Here is a 19,277-nt window from a genome sequence, read left to right on the forward strand (position 1 = left end):
GCAAAGGAGGCATTAAGGGGCATAGTGGCGTGTATTAATCTGAGGGACAGTGTGACGACATTGCGTTTATTCTTAATTTTGCCAAAGGCATTATTTAGTAGACCCAGGGACATGAGCTATTGTGCATGCGAGTCTAAACGTTGACTCTTGTAGGTTGAATTGATATTTGTTGATTCGTTGAATGATTGCAGATTATTACTTATTGTATCAGTCCTTGCAGCTAATCGTTCTGCTGCCCTTGAGAGATAAAGGAGCAGGTTAATTGAACAATCGATGTTTCTTAATTTGGTGAATGCCTGCTGACTACTTTTTCTATCAGTTCATGCAGCTTGTTGTTCTGCAAGCATTGAATGACAAAATATGCAGGTTAATTGAATACTCGAACAATGAGAAATGATCTCCCCAAAATTGTGGATAATGGCCTGAAAGACAGCTGTGGGTCTAAAAATGGACCTCTCTCCTTCTACAGAGAGACTCAAGAGGACATAAGCCAAGGCAAAATGGCTTTGACAGGAGGAATACAGATTTGATCCACTGCCCATCAATGAACCCATAAAGACATTTGAACCCAGGATGGAACAATCAGGTCACCTGGCCACTTTCCTCAATGTACTCTGTCAGCATCCTGAGTCTGCTATTATCTCCTTTCTGTGGGTGGCTGCTAAAAGCGGGGTGCCACTGGTTGGGGTACTTAGACCTGGAGGCCCTGAAGTCACAGATGTTCTCATTCACGGCGAGCCAGCAGAAGGTTGAGACTCTGTCATTTGCACCATCTTATGTACTTGCTGGGACTGCACTATATGTTATTAGTGATTGATGATCCAATAAAGTTTCACCCCACTGTGTTACCATCACCATGTGTTGTCTGAGTAGTATTTTTCTCACGGGAAAGAAGTATGGGCGTTCAGTGGGATAAGCCCTGGTCCATGCTGAGCACCCACAGACCCTCGTGTCTAAACAGGCAGTAAGAGGAGCACTGTTTTTACACCACACAGCAGGTGCAGTAATAAGGACTCATATGGCAGCAGGGGCTCAGTATTGGGATATCAACAGGATGAGTTCCTGCAGGTCGGAAGTAGATAGGGAAGGGGCTGGAAAGCTTGCCATGTTGGTCTGGGCCAGATGTAACTGTACTGGTACCTACCACTATATGGTCACCATATGGCGGTAATACAGTATCAGTGTTAATCTTTGTGTACAGATTTTCAGTAAGGGTGGTTATCTGCTGAGGTTTCTCTATGCTATGATTAAGCAGCGCCACCATAGTTGTACAAACGGCTACCTGGTTAGGGGCCCCCACAGATGTTTCACGCTCCTCTGAGTTGACCCCCTAGATACGCCTCCGATTACTGGTCTCCACAGGCTGGGCTCATAAGAAGGCAAACATAAGATGGCAAACATAGAGGTCTTCAGAAGACCCTTGGCTGCCATGACAGCTGATTAGCACCCTATCATTGTATTGCAATGGGCTTGGAATAATGATGTTGGTCATCTTGGATGCATCAAGCATGACAGCAAGATTTAAAAGTTTAAACTGACGTGATCAGACCAAGCTCGAGAGCCAGCTCCATAGATGCTGCTCAAAAAAATAAAGAGATCACTTAAACAACACAATGTCACTAAAAGTCAATCACACTTCTGTGAAATCAACGTGCCCAACTATGAAGCAACGTCGATTGTGAATCAATTTCTCCTGCCGTTGTGCAAATGGAACAGACAACATATAGAAATGATTAGCAAGACAACTGCTATAAAGAAGTGGCTCTGCAGGTGGTGACCACAGACCATTCATCTGTTCTCATCCTGTTTGGCTGTTGTTTTGGTCACTTCTACATTTTGATATTGCTCTCAACGCTAGAGGTACTATATAGTAGCATGAGGCGGTGTCTACAACCCATGGAAGTAACTCAGATAGCGCAGCTCATCCGGGATGGCACATCAATGCAAGCTGTGGCAAGAAGGGTAGCTGTGTTTGTCAGCAGTGTCCAGAGCATGGAGAAGAGCAAGGAGACAAGCCAGTACACCAGGAGACATAGAGGGGGCCATAGGAGAGCAACAATCCAGCAGCAGGACTGCTACCTTCTCTTTTGTGCAAGGAGGAACAGGAGGAGCAGTGTCAGAGTCTGGCAAAATGACCTCCAGCAGGCCACTAACATCCGTGTGGCTGCTCAAACTTTCCTCATGTGTCGCTCTATCCACCAATGCCACATTGCACCACAGACTGTCCAGGAGTTGGCAGATGCTTTAGTCCAGGCCTGGGAGGAAATCCCTCAGGAGAACATCCGCCGCCTCATCAGGAGCAAGTCCAGGCGTTGTAGTGAGGTCATACAGGCACGTGGAGGCCACACACACTACTGAGCATCGTTTCCTTGTCTTGAGACATTTCCACTGAAGTTGGGTCAGCCTGTAATTTGATTTTCCACTTTGATTTTGAGCATCTTTCCAAATCCAGACCTCCATGGGATATTAATTTTGACTTACATCATTTTTATATTTCATTGTTCTCAACGAATTCCACTATGCAATGAATAAAAATTTGCAACTGGAATATTTAATTTAGTGATATCTGGGACTGGGGTATTTTAGTGCTCCCTTTATTATTTTGAGCAGTAAATAATGATTGCACTCTCCATTGGTAAGTGGTTAAACTAGGCTTTTATTTTATAGGTATTATTCAAAATGTTTGGCAAAGTGATTTTTTTGTTTAATTTTTCATATCAAAGGCTGTAAAAACAAAAAATCTAGAAATTTTCACACCGGGGCATTTCTAGACTATTATTTCCTCTTTCAGGAATTTCACATGTACATTAGCAACAATACGCTGACTCTGACCCTATCTTTTTCATTGAAGCAGCTAATGAGCATGTGCAGAATTTTCTGATAATATCCCCAGTAATTTTATAAACGTATTATTTGAATTGCGGTATACATAAGAGGGCAGCAGAGATAGTAACATGTGTCTCCTATCGACCCTCACTCAATAGTGTATATCATATATTAACAAATAGGTCACACAAGTCCAGTATTATTACGTCACCCACATCTAACAGAGGAGCGGGAAGAAATATTCAGACCCCTTTCATCTTCTTGACAGAAGGATTTAGATTTAATCCTAAAAAGTTGCACAATGGCCCATTGTGGATTATGACTTCACTGAAAATATTTAAGGTTGTCAATCATAATTTTACTTTATTCCTTCGAGGACACAGTCGGTAATGCCCTTCAGAAGTCGTCCACTTTCGACAACCCCGATATTTTTTTAGAAGGAGCCCTTTAAAAATAAGATAAAGATAGAGAGTTGTGCAGTGACATTTATTCTGTAATTCAGGGGAAAACGCAGCACTACTGCTTTTGTCCATCAGTGCCGATCCTCAGTATTCACAATTGTGTGCCCCGATGGTCTCCTGGCATAAATAAAAAGTTACATACGCCTGCAGCCAATTAGAGGCAGATGATCAGCTGCAGCCATCACTGTCTGTCAGATGTTCATATGGAAAGTAATGACTACACATGTAACTCAGGATCAGTACAGGATCAGTAATGTAATGTATGTACACAGTGATTGCACCAGCAGAATAGTAAGTGCAGCTCTGGGGTATAATACAGGATGTAACTCAGGATCAGTAATGTAATGTATGTACACAGTGACTGCACCAGCAGCAGGGCCGCACTGGCCATCGGGCAGTTCTGGCAAATGCCAGAAGGGCCAGTGCCAGTAGTGGGCCGCTGCGCGCCGACTCACCCCCACCAGCGCCGCCGCCGCATTCAACTATACCGGCGTCTATGACGCCGGTACAGTTGAATGCAATGATGGAGAGAGCGTCTGCTGACGCTCCCTCTCCCATCATTCCCCGCTCTGCCTCTGGCACTGCCATTGCAGCGGCAGCCGCCGAGACAGGAGCAGAGAGCAACGCGGGCACGAGTAGAGGTGAGGAGTGTGGGTTTTTTTTATAACTGGACTGTGGGGCCATTCTCGGGGGGGGGGAGGAGAGATGCGGGCTGTGCTGTATACTACTATGTGGGCTGTGCTGTATACTAATGTGTGGGCTGTGCTGTATACTACTATGTGGGCTGTGCTATATACTACTGTGTGGGCTGTGCTATATACTACTATGGGGGCTGTGCTATATACTACTATGTGGGCTGGGTTGTGCTATATACTACTATGTGGGCTAGGTTGTGCTATATACTACTATGTGGGCTGTGCTATATACTACTGTGTGGGCTGTGCTATATACTACTGTGTTGGCTGGGTTGTGCTATATATTACTATGTGAGCTGTGGTATATATTACTGTGTGGGCTGTGCTTTATACTACTATGTGGGCTGGGCTGTGCTATATACTACTATGTGGGCTGTGCTGTATACCACTATGTGGGATGTGCTATATACTACTGTGTGGGCTGTGCTATATACTACTATGTGGGCTGTGCTATATACTACTATGTTGGCTGTGCTATATATTGCTATGTGGGCTGTGCTGTATACTACTATATGGGCTGTGCTATATACTACTGTGTGGGCTCTGCTGTATACCACTGTGTGGGCTGTGCTGTATACTACTGTGTGGGCAGTGCTGTATACTACTTTGTGGGCAGTGCTGTATACTACTGTGTGGGCAGTGCTGTATACTACTGTGTGGGCAGTGCTATATACCACTATGTGGGCTGTGCTATTTACTACTGTGGGCTGTGCTATATACTACTACGTGGGCTGTGCTGTATACTACTATGTGGGCTGTGTTATATACTACTGTGTGGGCTGTGCTGTATACTACTGTGTGGGCTGTGCTGTATACAACTACGTGGGCTGTGTTATCTGCTATGCGGGTTGTGCTATATGCTATGCGGGTTGTGCTATATGCTATGCGAGCTTTGCTATATACTATGCGGGTTGTGCTATATACTATGCGGGCTTTGCTATATACTATGCGGGTTGTGCTACATACTATGCAGGCTGTACTACATACTATGCGGGCTTTGCTATATACTATGGCGGTATATTATATTCTATGGGGGAGGCCGTGTTATATACTATGTGGCTGTGTTATATACTATTGTGGGGGTATATTATATTCTATGGGGGAGGCTGTGTTATATACTATGGGGGTATATTAAATTCTATGGGGGAGGCTGTGTTATATACTATGGGGGGCTGCATCATATTCTATGGGGGCTACATTATATATTATGGGGAGGTGGGCTGTATTATGTTCTATGGGGGGCTGTATTAGATTTTATGAGGGATGATTGCGTCATACTCTTTGCTGGGGCTGCATTATATTCTGTGGGGAGGTGGGCTGTATTATATTCTATTCAGAGCTACATTATATTCTATGGGGGGCTGTATTATATTTATATTCTTTGAGGAGTGATTGCATCATACTCTATGAGGGGGCTGCATTAAACTATGAGGGGGGCAGCATTATATACTATGGGGTGGCTGCATTATACTCTGGGTTGGCTGCATTATACTCTGTGGTGGCTGCATTATATTTTGTAGGGTGGTGGCTGCATTATACTATATGTGGGCTGCATTATACTGTATTGAAGACTTTGGGGAATACGTTATACTATATGAAGAACTATGGGGTGCATTATACTATGGGAAGTGAATTGTACTACATGGATGACTATGGCGGTGCATTATACTATATGGAGCACTATGAGGAGTGTATTATGCTATATGGAGGACTGAGCAGTGTATTTTAATATATGGAGGACTATAGGGAGTGCATTAAACTATATGGAAGACTATGGTGCACATTATAATATATGGAGGACTATGGGGTGTATTTTACTAAACAAGTAAAATGCAGTATATTCAGATTGTTTTTGCTGGAACAAAAATCATTTGTTAGGGCTAGTGGAACGCACCTAATGAAAGTATATATTTTATTAGGATAGATGCGTTCGTAGCCAGGGGTCCACCGTGCAGGAGAACCTGCTGCTAGCAAATAGCGGAACTAATGGCGGTGTTAGCTAACTCTGTTACTTCACAGAGCAGTCGTGAACTCAAAGCACTGCGCCCTGTTAGACTCCACAGAGGCACAGGTTAACTGTCTAAACAAGAGCAGTCAGTGGTCTTGCACGCACACGAAACTCCTCGCCGGAGGTGCCAGCATTCTAGGGGCTTATTTCAGCCGGGTCCCTGAACACACTCATACAAGACCACACTGGGGCAAAGTACATAAATGAAAGCAATACTAGCGCATGGCCGTGCGGCCATGCGAGCCTTATATAGCTGCAGCAAGTAAAAGACCTTCCTAGAAGGACCAATGACAGGCTGCCATACCTGAGCATGTGACCCTAAATCTCCACTGAGAGATCTTGCCCTGGGCATGCTCAGTGTGCGCCAAGCAGGACTTAGTCCTAGCACCTACAGCATACCTCCCAACCGTCCCGGATCCCGCGGGACTGTCCTGATTTTGACAGTCAGCCCCGGGATCCCGGGAGGGACATTAGTCTTAGCCTAGTGACTCATTAGACTCCACCAGCAGAATAGTGAGTGCAGCTCTGGAGTATAATACAGGATGTAGTTCAGGATCAGTAATGTAATGTATGTACACAGTGACTGCACCAGCAGAATAGTGAGTGCAGCTCTGGGGTATAATACAGGATGTAACTCAGGATCAGTAATGTAATGTATGTACACAGTGACTGCACCAGCAGAATAGTGAGTGCAGCTCTGGGGTATAATACTGCATGTAACTCAGGATCAGTAATGTAATGTATGTACACAGTGACTGCACCAGCAGAATAGTGAGTGCAGCTCTGGGGTATAATACAGGATGTAACTCAGGATCAGTAATGTAATGTATGTACACAGTGACTGCACCAGCAGAACAGTGAGTGCAGCTCTGGGGTATAATACAGGATGTAACTCAGGATCAGTAATGTAATGTATGTACACAGTGACTGCACCAGCAGAATAGTGAGTGCAGCTCTGGGGTATAATACAGGATGTAACTTAGGATCAGTAATGTAATGTATGTACACAGTGACTGCACCAGCAGAATAGTGAGTGCAGCTCTGGGGTATAATACAGGATGTAACTCAGGATCAGTAATGTAATGTATGTACACAGTGACTGCACCAGCAGAATAGTGAGTGCAGCTCTGGGGTATAATGCAGGGTGTAACTCAGGATCATTGCAGGATCAGTACTGTAATGTATGTGCACAGTGACTGCAGCAGCAGAATAGTGAGTGCAGCTCTGGGGTATAATACAGGATGTAACTCAGGATCAGTAATGTAATGTATGTACACAGTGTCTGCACCAGCAGAATAGTGAATGCAGCTCTGGCGTATAATACAGATAATACAGGATGTAACTCAGTATCAGTAATGTAATGTATGTACACAGTGACTGCACCAGCAGAATAGTGAGTGCAGCTCTGGATTATAATACAGGATGTAACTCAGGATCAGTAATGTAATGTATGTACACAGTGACTGCACCAGCAGAATAGTGAGTGCAGCTCTGGGGTATAATACAGGATGTAACTCAGGATCAGTAATGTAATGTATGTACACAGTGACTGCACCAGCAGAATAGTGAGTGCAGCTCTGGGGTATAATACAGGATGTAACTCAGGATCAGTAATGTAATGTATGTACACAGTGACTGCACCAGCAGAATAGTGAGTGCAGCTCTGGGGTATAATACAGGATGTAACTCAGGATCAGTAATGTAATGTATGTACACAGTGACTGCACCAGCAGAATAGTGAGTGCAGCTCTGGGGTATAATACAGGATGTAACTCAGGATCAGTAATGTAATGTATGTACACAGTGACTGCACCAGCAGAATAGTGAGTGCAGCTCTGGGGTATAATGCAGGGTGTAACTCAGGATCATTGCAGGATCAGTAATGTAATGTATGTACACAGTGACTGCAGCAGCAGAATAGTGAGTGCAGCTCTGGGGTATAATACAGGATGTAACTCAGGATCAGTAATGTAATGTATGTACACAGTGACTGCACCAGCAGAATAGTGAATGCAGCTCTGGCGTATAATACAGATAATACAGGATGTAACTCAGTATCAGTAATGTAATGTATGTACACAGTGACTGCACCAGCAGAATAGTGAGTGCAGCTCTGGAGTATAATACAGGATGTAGTTCAGGATCAGTAATGTAATGTATGTACACAGTGACTGCACCAGCAGAATTGTGAGTGCAGCTCTGGGGTATAATACAGGATGTAACTCAGGATCAGTAATGTAATGTATGTACACAGTGACTGCACCAGCAGAATAGTGAGTGCAGCTCTGGGGTATAATACAGCATGTAACTCAGGATCAGTAATGTAATGTATGTACACAGTGACTGCACCAGCAGAATAGTGAGTGCAGCTCTGGGGTATAATACAGGATGTAACTCAGGATCAGTAATGTATGTACACAGTGACTGCACCAGCAGAATAGTGAGTGCAGCTCTGGGGTATAATACAGGATGTAACTCAGGATCAGTAATGTAATGTATGTACACAGTGACTGCACCAGCAGAATAGTGAGTGCAGCTCTGGGGTATAATACAGGATGTAACTCAGGATCAGTAATGTAATGTATGTACACAGTGACTGCACCAGCAGAATAGTGAGTGCAGCTCTGGGGTATAATGCAGGGTGTAACTCAGGATCATTGCAGGATCAGTAATGTAATGTATGTACACAGTGACTGCACCAGCAGAATAGTGAGTGCAGCTCTGGAGTATAATACAGGATGTAACTCAGGATCAGTAATGTAATGTATGTACACTGTGACTGCACCAGCAGAATAGTGAGTGCAGCTCTGGGGTATAATACAGGATGTAACTCAGGATCAGTAATGTAATGTATGTACACAGTGACTGCACCAGCAGAATAGTGAGTGCAGCTCTGGGGTATAATACAGGATGTAACTCAGGATCAGTAATGTAATGTATGTACACAGTGACTGCACCAGCAGAATAGTGAGTGCAGCTCTGGGGTATAATGCAGGGTGTAACTCAGGATCATTGCAGGATCAGTAATGTAATGTATGTACACTGTGACTGCACCAGCAGAATAGTGAGTGCAGCTCTGGGGTATAATACAGGATGTAACTCAGGATCAGTAATGTAATGTATGTACACAGTGTCTGCACCAGCAGAATAGTGAATGCAGCTCTGGCGTATAATACAGATAATACAGGATGTAACTCAGTGTCAGTAATGTAATGTATGTACACAGTGACTGCACCAGCAGAATAGTGAGTGCAGCTCTGGGGTATAATACAGGATGTAACTCAGGATCAGTAATGTAATGTATGTACACAGTGACTGCACCAGCAGAATAGTGAGTGCAGCTCTGGGGTATAATACAGGATGTAACTCAGGATCAGTAATGTAATGTATGTACACAGTGACTGCACCAGCAGAATAGTGAGTGCAGCTCTGGAGTATAATACAGGATGTAACTCAGGATCAGTAATGTAATGTATGTACACTGTGACTGCACCAGCAGAATAGTGAGTGCAGCTCTGGGGTATAATACAGGATGTAACTCAGGATCAGTAATGTAATGTATGTACACAGTGACTGCAGCAGCAGAATAGTGAGTGCAGCTCTGGGGTATAATACAGGATGTAACTCAGGATCAGTAATGTAATGTATGTACACAGTGACTGCACCAGCAGAATAGTGAGTGCAGCTCTGGGGTATAATACAGGATGTAACTCAGGATCAGTAATGTAATGTATGTACACAGTGACTGCACCAGCAGAATAGTGAGTGCAGCTCTGGGGTATAATACAGGATGTAACTCAGGATCAGTAATGTAATGTATGTACACAGTGACTGCACCAGCAGAATAGTGAGTGCAGCTCTGGAGTATAATACAGGATGTAACTCAGGATCAGTAATGTAATGTATGTACACTGTGACTGCACCAGCAGAATAGTGAGTGCAGCTCTGGGGTATAATACAGGATGTAACTCAGGATCAGTAATGTAATGTATGTACACAGTGACTGCACCAGCAGAATAGTGAGTGCAGCTCTGGGGTATAATGCAGGGTGTAACTCAGGATCATTGCAGGATCAGTAATGTAATGTATGTACACAGTGACTGCACCAGCAGAATAGTGAGTGCAGCTCTGGAGTATAATACAGGATGTAACTCAGGATCAGTAATGTAATGTATGTACACTGTGACTGCACCAGCAGAATAGTGAGTGCAGCTCTGGGGTATAATACAGGATGTAACTCAGGATCAGTAATGTAATGTATGTACACAGTGACTGCACCAGCAGAATAGTGAGTGCAGCTCTGGGGTATAATGCAGGGTGTAACTCAGGATCATTGCAGGATCAGTAATGTAATGTATGTACACAGTGACTGCACCAGCAGAATAGTGAGTGCAGCTCTGGAGTATAATACAGGATGTAACTCAGGATCAGTAATGTAATGTATGTACACTGTGACTGCACCAGCAGAATAGTGAGTGCAGCTCTGGGGTATAATACAGGATGTAACTCAGGATCAGTAATGTAATGTATGTACACAGTGACTGCACCAGCAGAATAGTGAGTGCAGCTCTGGGGTATAATACAGGATGTAACTCAGGATCAGTAATGTAATGTATGTACACAGTGACTGCACCAGCAGAATAGTGAGTGCAGCTCTGGGGTATAATACAGGATGTAACTCAGGATCAGTAATGTAATGTATGTACACAGTGACTGCACCAGCAGAATAGTGAGTGCAGCTCTGGAGTATAATACAGGATGTAACTCAGGATCAGTAATGTAATGTATGTACACTGTGACTGCACCAGCAGAATAGTGAGTGCAGCTCTGGGGTATAATACAGGATGTAACTCAGGATCAGTAATGTAATGTATGTACACAGTGACTGCACCAGCAGAATAGTGAGTGCAGCTCTGGGGTATAATACAGGATGTAACTCAGGATCAGTAGTGTATGTACATAGTGTCTGCACCAGAAGAATACAATACACATAATGAAATATATATATATATATATATATATATATATATATATATATATATATATATATATATATGAAGTCATTGAGTAGCATATAAACCAATGTAGCATGTATAACTATGATTTCTCCTCTACTTACTTGTAATCTGGCTTTCGTATGCGGTACATGAAATATAACGGTGTAGGTTTCTTTGTCCAGCAGCACAGCCTGCCATCCGTACAGGTTAGATAAGGTGTCCGGGACATAGTTCACACTGCTCGTCTGATTACCGCTGTTCTGGAGAGTGATGTTGTAGCCGACACTGGGGGCTCGTGCCCTGAAACCGATCAACAGAGAGAGACATGAAGATATTGGTCGAGGTGCTTTAGGGGTTAAATGGATAAGATTAGAGTATAAGGGGTAGGCTGCCAATCACAGCTTCCTCCTCCTGGACTCTGAATGCCTCTTATGCTGGATGAGTATAGACATTGATCTCCCTTTTCCCGGGTGATGCATTCTCGGTAAAAGACATAGTACAAAATGCCTCCACAGGAAAAATCGACATAGGCACAGCCATGCCTGACCCCCTCTACACCTATTCTCGACTGACTGGATAGGCGAGTCTGGTATACCCCCTATGTTCCCAAGATGGGTACCTGTCTTATATTTTCTTCATATAATCTGTCCCTTGTGCGGCGAGAGAATGTATTTTTCTTAACTTTTTCATATATTTGCTTATATTGTTCAAGCACAAGGGCATTAAAAAGTAGGAAAGTTCATGATTAACCTCAGGACAATGGAGTGGTGTCGGTATCATGGGTCTTTGTCCTCTTAAGTAAGCCCTAGAGGCTCCTATTGTCCAGTAAAAGGGCTTTAAGAGATATCTCTGGTTCCTCATGGGCGGAGTCAACTTGTTTCTAATCCCATTCTCCTATGGTAATAAAAAGGATCCCACAGGGGATTGAAAAAAAATCATGCTGCCTCCAGTCCCAAGGTGTTGGGTCCAAAGAACATCATAAGACTATTCCATTCTTTTTTGCATTAGGGCCCCTTCTTTTGGGGCCCCTTTCTTTTCTAGTGATATCTTTGGCTGTGTTTGTGTTTCACCCCTGTAATTTTTACTGTATTTCATGAGTTTTATATTAGTTGTGCCTGCCACCATTGTGATTCTGGGAAACACACATTTCCACCTGTCTTTGAAGTGTAGGATTAATGGGGTTTTGTCTGGGGATTTAGGATTTACGCAGCAATTTGTAGCGCAGGAACGGATTTCATGTTATTTGCTTTAATTGCTTTTCTGTTTCGTGTTTATTTGCGCGATTTTCAGCCGCCGTTCTCGGGTTATATGTTTATTTTACGCGTGTAGACTTGTACTCACGGGTTATATAAGGCCTGATGTTTCGTTTTATTACACAGCAGTGGTGGAAATAAGCGGTATGGAATAATACCGCTCTCCCCTTTACTGGGAGGTAAGGTGACTTTTACAAGTTCCCTTTTGCGAGGTGACATCGAGAAGTTAGTCTGGAAGTTTTGACCTCCTGTCGCACCGCTGGTCTTGTTTCATTGGACTTTTTTTTTTAATACAGGAACTTTGAAGAATTAGCAGGGTCATAAACATCAGCCTCCATGTTCCTGTGAGGCCGGGACTTACAGGGCGATGGACATGCGGTGGAACGTGATGTTTGATGCACACACGTGGCCAGACACGCCACCGCCATTAATATAATCCACCGCCCAGCAGGAGGAGTCTGGGAGTATACCGGTGTCGGCCAGCAGGTGGCTCCCTTCCAACTCCGAGACCGAGCCATCAATGTCTTTAACGAGGGTGCAGTGAGGATATGGAAAAAAGACCTTCCTGAGAGATTTTAGAAACTTCAGCTTTTGTGTCTTTACTGTGAAGCCACCTAAGAACAAAAAAAAAAAATGAGATCTAAGAAAAAAAAAAAATGAGAGAACAAATTAAGTAAGTGAACCCCTCCTTCTTAGTTACCTTGACCCATAATGCAGCCTGAGCAGGTTTTGATGGCAGAGCATTGCTCACGGTCAAAGTTTCTAAATGTTGTGTTAGTGATCACCGCCTGGAATCTTTTAGGGGTGATTATACCGGACGTCATACATTTGCCCTCCTTTAAATGAAAAAGATGCCAAAAATTAAATCACATAGACTTCTAAGTGAGAGAAGCTATCAGACGTCACCACAAGGGGGAGCTCACAGCTTCAGCTGAGTGTTATACTATTTGTATAAATTCATATGCATTTAGCTCCCCCTAGTGGTGGCTCCAGGTACCCAAAATTACATCATCTATATATCTGCTGTAGTAACATGTAGCGGTAGTAGAACTGAATTAGTCATTGAACTGTTTCTTACGTGACGAATACTGACTCAGTAGTTATATGTTTAATGTGGGAATAACAGGCACATGTTTAGGAAATTAATCTTCATATTCATATATGAATTATTTAATCTGCATTAATGCCATATTCTTGAATGAAGGTATTTGGAGCACAAATTTTCCAATTCCTGTGAGTACATCACATATACCCCACCTGTGCCAAAAGTCTACAGATTTATAGGGCAGGTAAGATCCAGCACTAATCAAAAACAACCTTTGACTGAAGGGAGAAGGCATGCTCAGTCCTGGCCTGTATAAAAGCAGAGGCAGGGAATGCAGCAGCTATTCTGTGGTGAATGTGAATAGTGAGAGGACATCACACTTCACAGCTTAGCCATAGAGATAGGCAAAAATGTACTGAATAAACTGTACAGACAGTGTGTGTGACATAACAGTCAAGAAGATTAATGTGTAAGGTAAAGAGAACAATGTATCACAACATAGCCATAGAGAGAGGCAGCAAAACAACAATAAAGAAACTTTACAGACAGTGTGTGACAGAGGAGGGAAGATTAGTGTGTAAGGTAAAGAGAATAGTGTCTCACAGCTTAGCCATAGAGATGGGCAAAATCACTGACTATACTGTGCAGACAGTGTGTGCGACAGAGCAGGGAAGATTAGTGTGTAAGGTAAAGAGTATAGTGTCTCACAGCATAAACAAAAACACTGACAAAACTACAGACAGTGTGTGCGACAGCGCAGGGAAGATTAGTGTGTAAGGTAAAGAGAATGGGGTTCACACAACATATTCATAAAGATAGGGAAAAAACTCCGAAGCAGAAGATTATTGTGTAAGGTAAAGAGTATGGTGTCTCACAGATTAGCAATAGAGATTGGCAAAATAACTGAATATATTGTGCAGACAGTGTGTGCAACAGAACAGGGAAGAATAATGTGTAAGGTAAAGAGTATAGTGTCTCACAGCTTAGGCAAAAACACTGACAAAACTGTACAGACAGTGTGTGCAACAGAGCATAGAAGATTGGTGTGCAAGGTAAAGAGAATACACTGTGTGCAAAATTATTAGGCAAGTTGTATTTTAGAGGATTATTTTTATTATTGATCAACAACTATGTTCTCAATCGACCCAAAAGACTCATAAATACCAAAGCTTAATATTTTTGGAAGTTGGAGTGTTTTTTTTTTTTAGATTTGGCTATCTTAGGAGGATATCTGTTAGTGCAGGTAACTATTACTGTGCAGAATTATTGGCAACTTAATAAAAAGCAAATATATTCCCATCTCACTTGTTTATTTTCACCAGGTAAACCAATATAACTGCACAAAATTTAGAAATAAACATTTCTGACATGCAAAAACAAAGCCCCAAAAATTAGTGACCAATATAGCCCCCTTTCTTTATGATGACCCTCAGCAGCCTCCATCCATAGATTCTGTCAGTGGCTTGATCTGTTTACGACCAACATTGTGTGCAGCAGCCACCACAGCCTCCAGACACTGCTCCGAGAGGTGGACTGTTCTCCCTCCCTGTAGATCTCACATTTTATGAGGGACTACAGGTTCTCTATGGGGTTCAGATCAGGTGAACAAGGGGCCATGTCATTATTTTTTCTTCTTTGAGACCTTTACTGGCCAGCCACGCTGTGGAGTAGTTGGAGGCATGTGATGGAGCATTGTCCTGCATGAAAATCATGTTTTTCTTGAACGATACCGACTTCTTCCTGTACCACTGCTTGAAGAAGTTGTCTTCCAGAAACTGGCAGTAGGTCTGGGGGTTGAGCTTCACTCCATCCTCAACCCGAAAAGGTCCCACAAGTTCATCTTTGATGATCCCAGCCCATACCAGTACCCCACCTCCACCTTGCTGGCGTCTGAGTTGGAGTGGAGCTCTCTGCCCTTTACTGATCCAGCCTCTGGCCCATCCATCTGGCCCATCAAGAGTCACTCTCATTTCATCAGTCCATAAAACCTTTGAAAAGTCAGTCTTAAGATATTTCTTGGCACAGTCTTGACGTTTTATCTTATGTTTCTTGTTTTCAGCCTTCCTTACCTTGGCCGTGTCCCTGAGTATCGCACACCTTGTGCTTTTTGTTACTCCACTAACGTTGCAGCTCTGAAATATGGCAAAACTGGTGGCAAATGGCATCTTGGCAGCTTCACGCTTGATTTTCCTCAATTCATGGGCAGTTATTTTGCGCCTTTTTTGCTCAACACACTTCTTGCAACCCTGTTGGCTATTTGCCATGAAACACTTGATTGTTCAGTGATCACACTTCAAAAGTTTGGCAATTTCAAGACTGCTGCATCCTTCTGCAAGACATCTCACAATTTTGGACTTTTCAGAGCCGTCAAATCTCTCTTCTGACCCATTTTGCCAAAGGAAAGAAAGTTGCCTAATAATTACGCACACCTTATATAGGGTTCTGATGTCATTAGACAACACCCCTCCTCATTCCGAGATGCACATCACCTGATTTACTTAATTGGAAGTTGGCTCTCAAGCCTGAACAGCTTGGAGTAGGACAACATGTATAAAAAGTATCATGTGATCAAAATACAACTTGCCTAATAATTCTGCACACAGTGTAGTGTCACACAACATATCCGTAAAGATAGGCAAAATCACTGAATATACCGTGCAGACAGTGTGTGCAACAGAGCAGGGAAGATTAGTGTGTAAGGTAAAGAGAGTAGGGCCTCACAGCTTATCCATGAAGATAGGCACAAACACTGACTATACCGTGCAGACAGTGTGTGTGACAGAGCAGAGATCAGGGTGGACACAGGAGAGTGTTTGTCAATCCCCCTTGTCAGGGCGATTGGAGGATTGATGGTAATTGAAGATCGGCTGCATCACCTGTATTCCCCACAAATCGACTCAGAATTTAGAGAATTTGAAATGAGAAAATCTTCGCTCCTCTCTTTTGTCTCTGCTTCCTGCAACCGTCTGATAATCCAGAGCATCTGATAATCCAGCTCCGATCAGATCCTATCAATCTCACTGTATAAAGTAACTGGTGCAATGAACATAGCATTTTGCCTGTTTCAGGCGTACTTCGGCTAATTGGCTAACTTAATTTGCAGCAATTATTGGTAGGGGACACACGTGTATATATATATTTGTTATAATTCCAGATATTTATCTTAAAATAAGTCGTGTTACCTCAGCGGAAGAGATCAGGAACGTGAATGTCACTGCTACCTAATTGATGCAAAGTAGACATCCTTATTAATGGGCGCATTACATAAATTAAGATGCAAATTATGTCACGGGGGATGTTATTATGAGATAACAAAGATAATAACAATTATAATTGAACCCCTGGCAAAACTCGCAGCAAAATGTCTCATTTCCCCAAGGTCTGGGACGTGCTCCGAGAGCGAGCTGCTAAATTCGAGAGGAATATTAACCGCTAGATCCGCAGCGACGGTCTATTCTGGGTTTTCCTCTTGCAAGATACAACCATTCGCATGAACAATGGCAAAACCAGCCCTGGGCCTCTTCCTGCAAAATTTATACTTACGGAACCTTGCTGGAGTGAAGTGATTGACCTAGAAAAGGTAACGAGCGGCAGGAAAACTAAAAATACACCTGGGGAATGGCGGCACAGCACTAGAAGCGCAGTACATGGATAAATCATGAGTGCACACAACAGTGGTCAACCGAAGGTCAGGAATAGAAGAGGGGCAAATGCCCCAAGGGCCCCCATGAACCCGATCATGCATGCACACGTGGCTTAAGACCTATGCGGACCACCTATAACTACACAGTTTCCAACAGGTTGTATGAGTGTATGATGATGTCCTCAAACCCAGACCCACCACTGACCACCAGGGAAATTGAAGGGTTTGATGTTAATAAAGATTGACTGCAATATAGTGAAAAGACATAAAAGTTTCTAAACATTACAACATAACACGGGGCATCATGGGTGTAAACTGCCAGGAAAAAAAAGCCCAGACATTTGGAGAAGCAAGTCACAGGATACCAGGAAAAAAAGAAATCAACTGGAGCAACCAGGTAAAAAGATATAAAAGTAGTGAAAAGACATAAAAGTTTCTAAACATTACAACATAACATGGGGCATCATGGGTGTACCAAACTGCCAGGGGAAAAAGCACAGACATTTGGAGAAGCAAATCACGGGATACCAGGGAAAAAGAAATCAACCGCAGCAACCAGGTAAACGAACATTGACATGGCAGAGACAGTGGCCATCAAATCTGTATTCCAGAGACAACAGGCCACAAACTGCTGAAAACCAGACATTGGGGAAGAAATCAAACCAGGGCAAGAAACACAAGACTACCATTTTATACGCCAAGTATTCGGATGTCAACCCACTCATTACCAGAGACAGAAGCAGCAAACCTCTGGGAACCACAGATTGGAGAACCAAACCACGGGACACCAGGGCAAGAGACACAAAACTACCATATTTTACACCGAGTATTTGGATGTATAATGAGGGTATAATCACTAGACAAGGACATAGTGGTCGGCAGAATAGAAGGACTAAGGTGAAGAGGAAGACCAGCAACCCAGTGGCTTGATACTATCAAGATAACTGGGTAGACGATCCTGGTGGACCTGTCTAGGTTTGCACAAGATCGATCTTCCTACAGAGCCTTCATTCATCAAGTTGCCATAGCTCAACATCGAGTCAAAGGCCATAAGAATATAAATAAATTTGGGTGTCAACTCACTCATGACCAGGAACAGAGGCAACAACTGCCGGAAACCAGAGATTTGGGAGCCAAACCACAGGACACCAGGGCAAGAGACACAAAACTAGCGTATTGTACACAGAGCATTTGGATGTCAACCCACTAATCACCAGGGACAGAGGCAGCAAACAGCAGCAACTAGGAGAAAAAAACAAGACAAGCTGGAGCCAATAAATCTGTATTCCAGTGACCGAAGCGCCAAACTACCAGAAATAAGAGATTGGGAAACTATTCCATAGGACACCAGGGCATGGGCCACAAAACTACTGAAATGTACTGTACTGGATGTCAAACCACCTAACACCAGAGACAGGGGCGGCAAGCTGCAGAAAACCAGAGACTGAAGAAGTATACCATAGGGTAAGAGGCACAAAACTATAGTACTCTAAGTTTTTGGATGTCAAACCACTTAACACCAGGAATCATGACAGCAAGCTGCTGGAAACCAGAGATTGGCATGCAGCCAGCGGGTAAGGAAAGGGTGAATCAAACACCCGAAAACCCCGCCCATATGACCCAAAACTGGTCCCGCCAAATTCAGGTGACAGTTTCCCTTTAACACCAGTAACCGTGGCAGCACACTGCTGGAAACCAGAGATTGGGGAAGCCAAACCACAGAACACCAGGAACATGGGCAGCAAATGGCTGGAAACCAGAGAATGGGGAAACCAAACCACAGAACACCAGGAACACGGGCAGCAAATGGTTGGACCCAGAGATTGGGGAAACCAAACCACAGAACACCAGGAACATGGGCAGGAAACGGCTGAAAAATATAGATTGGGGAAACCAAACCACAGAACCCCGGGAACATGGGCAGCAAATGGCTGAAAACCAAAGATTGGGGAAACCAAACCACAGAACACCAGGAACATGGGCAGCAAATGGCTGGAAACCAGAGATTGGGCAAACCAAACCACAGAACACCAGGAACATGGGCAGCAAAGGGCTGAAAAATATAGATTGGGGAAACCAAACCACAGAACCCCGGGAACATGGGCAGCAAATGGCTGGAAACCAAAGATTGGGGAAACCAAACCACAGAACACCAGGAATATGGGCAGCAAATGGCTGGAAACCAGAGATTGGGCAAACCAAACCACAGAACACCAGGAACATGGGCAGCAAATGGTTGGACCCAGAGATTGGGGAAACCAAACCACAGAACACCAGGAACATGGGCAGGAAACGGCTGAAAAATATAGATTGGGGAAACCAAACCACAGAACACCGGGAACATGGGCA

General features: G+C 43.6%; 1 protein-coding gene across 1 annotated transcript in view; it reads right to left on the bottom strand.

Annotated features, from left to right (window-relative positions):
* The window catches only part of PKHD1 (PKHD1 ciliary IPT domain containing fibrocystin/polyductin), a 785,044-nt gene that overhangs the window by 359,883 nt on the left and 405,884 nt on the right, over window positions 1-19,277 (bottom strand). The window contains exons 45-47 of the mRNA XM_077281797.1: window positions 12,941-13,076; window positions 12,602-12,854; window positions 11,110-11,287 (exon numbers count right to left, since the gene is read on the bottom strand). Of these exons, the coding sequence (XP_077137912.1) occupies window positions 11,110-11,287; window positions 12,602-12,854; window positions 12,941-13,076 (567 nt within the window). The remainder of the gene's footprint in view (window positions 1-11,109; window positions 11,288-12,601; window positions 12,855-12,940; window positions 13,077-19,277) is intronic.

The sequence above is a fragment of the Ranitomeya variabilis genome, chromosome 2, assembly GCF_051348905.1.
Source record: "Ranitomeya variabilis isolate aRanVar5 chromosome 2, aRanVar5.hap1, whole genome shotgun sequence".
Taxonomy (NCBI): Eukaryota; Metazoa; Chordata; class Amphibia; order Anura; family Dendrobatidae; genus Ranitomeya; species Ranitomeya variabilis.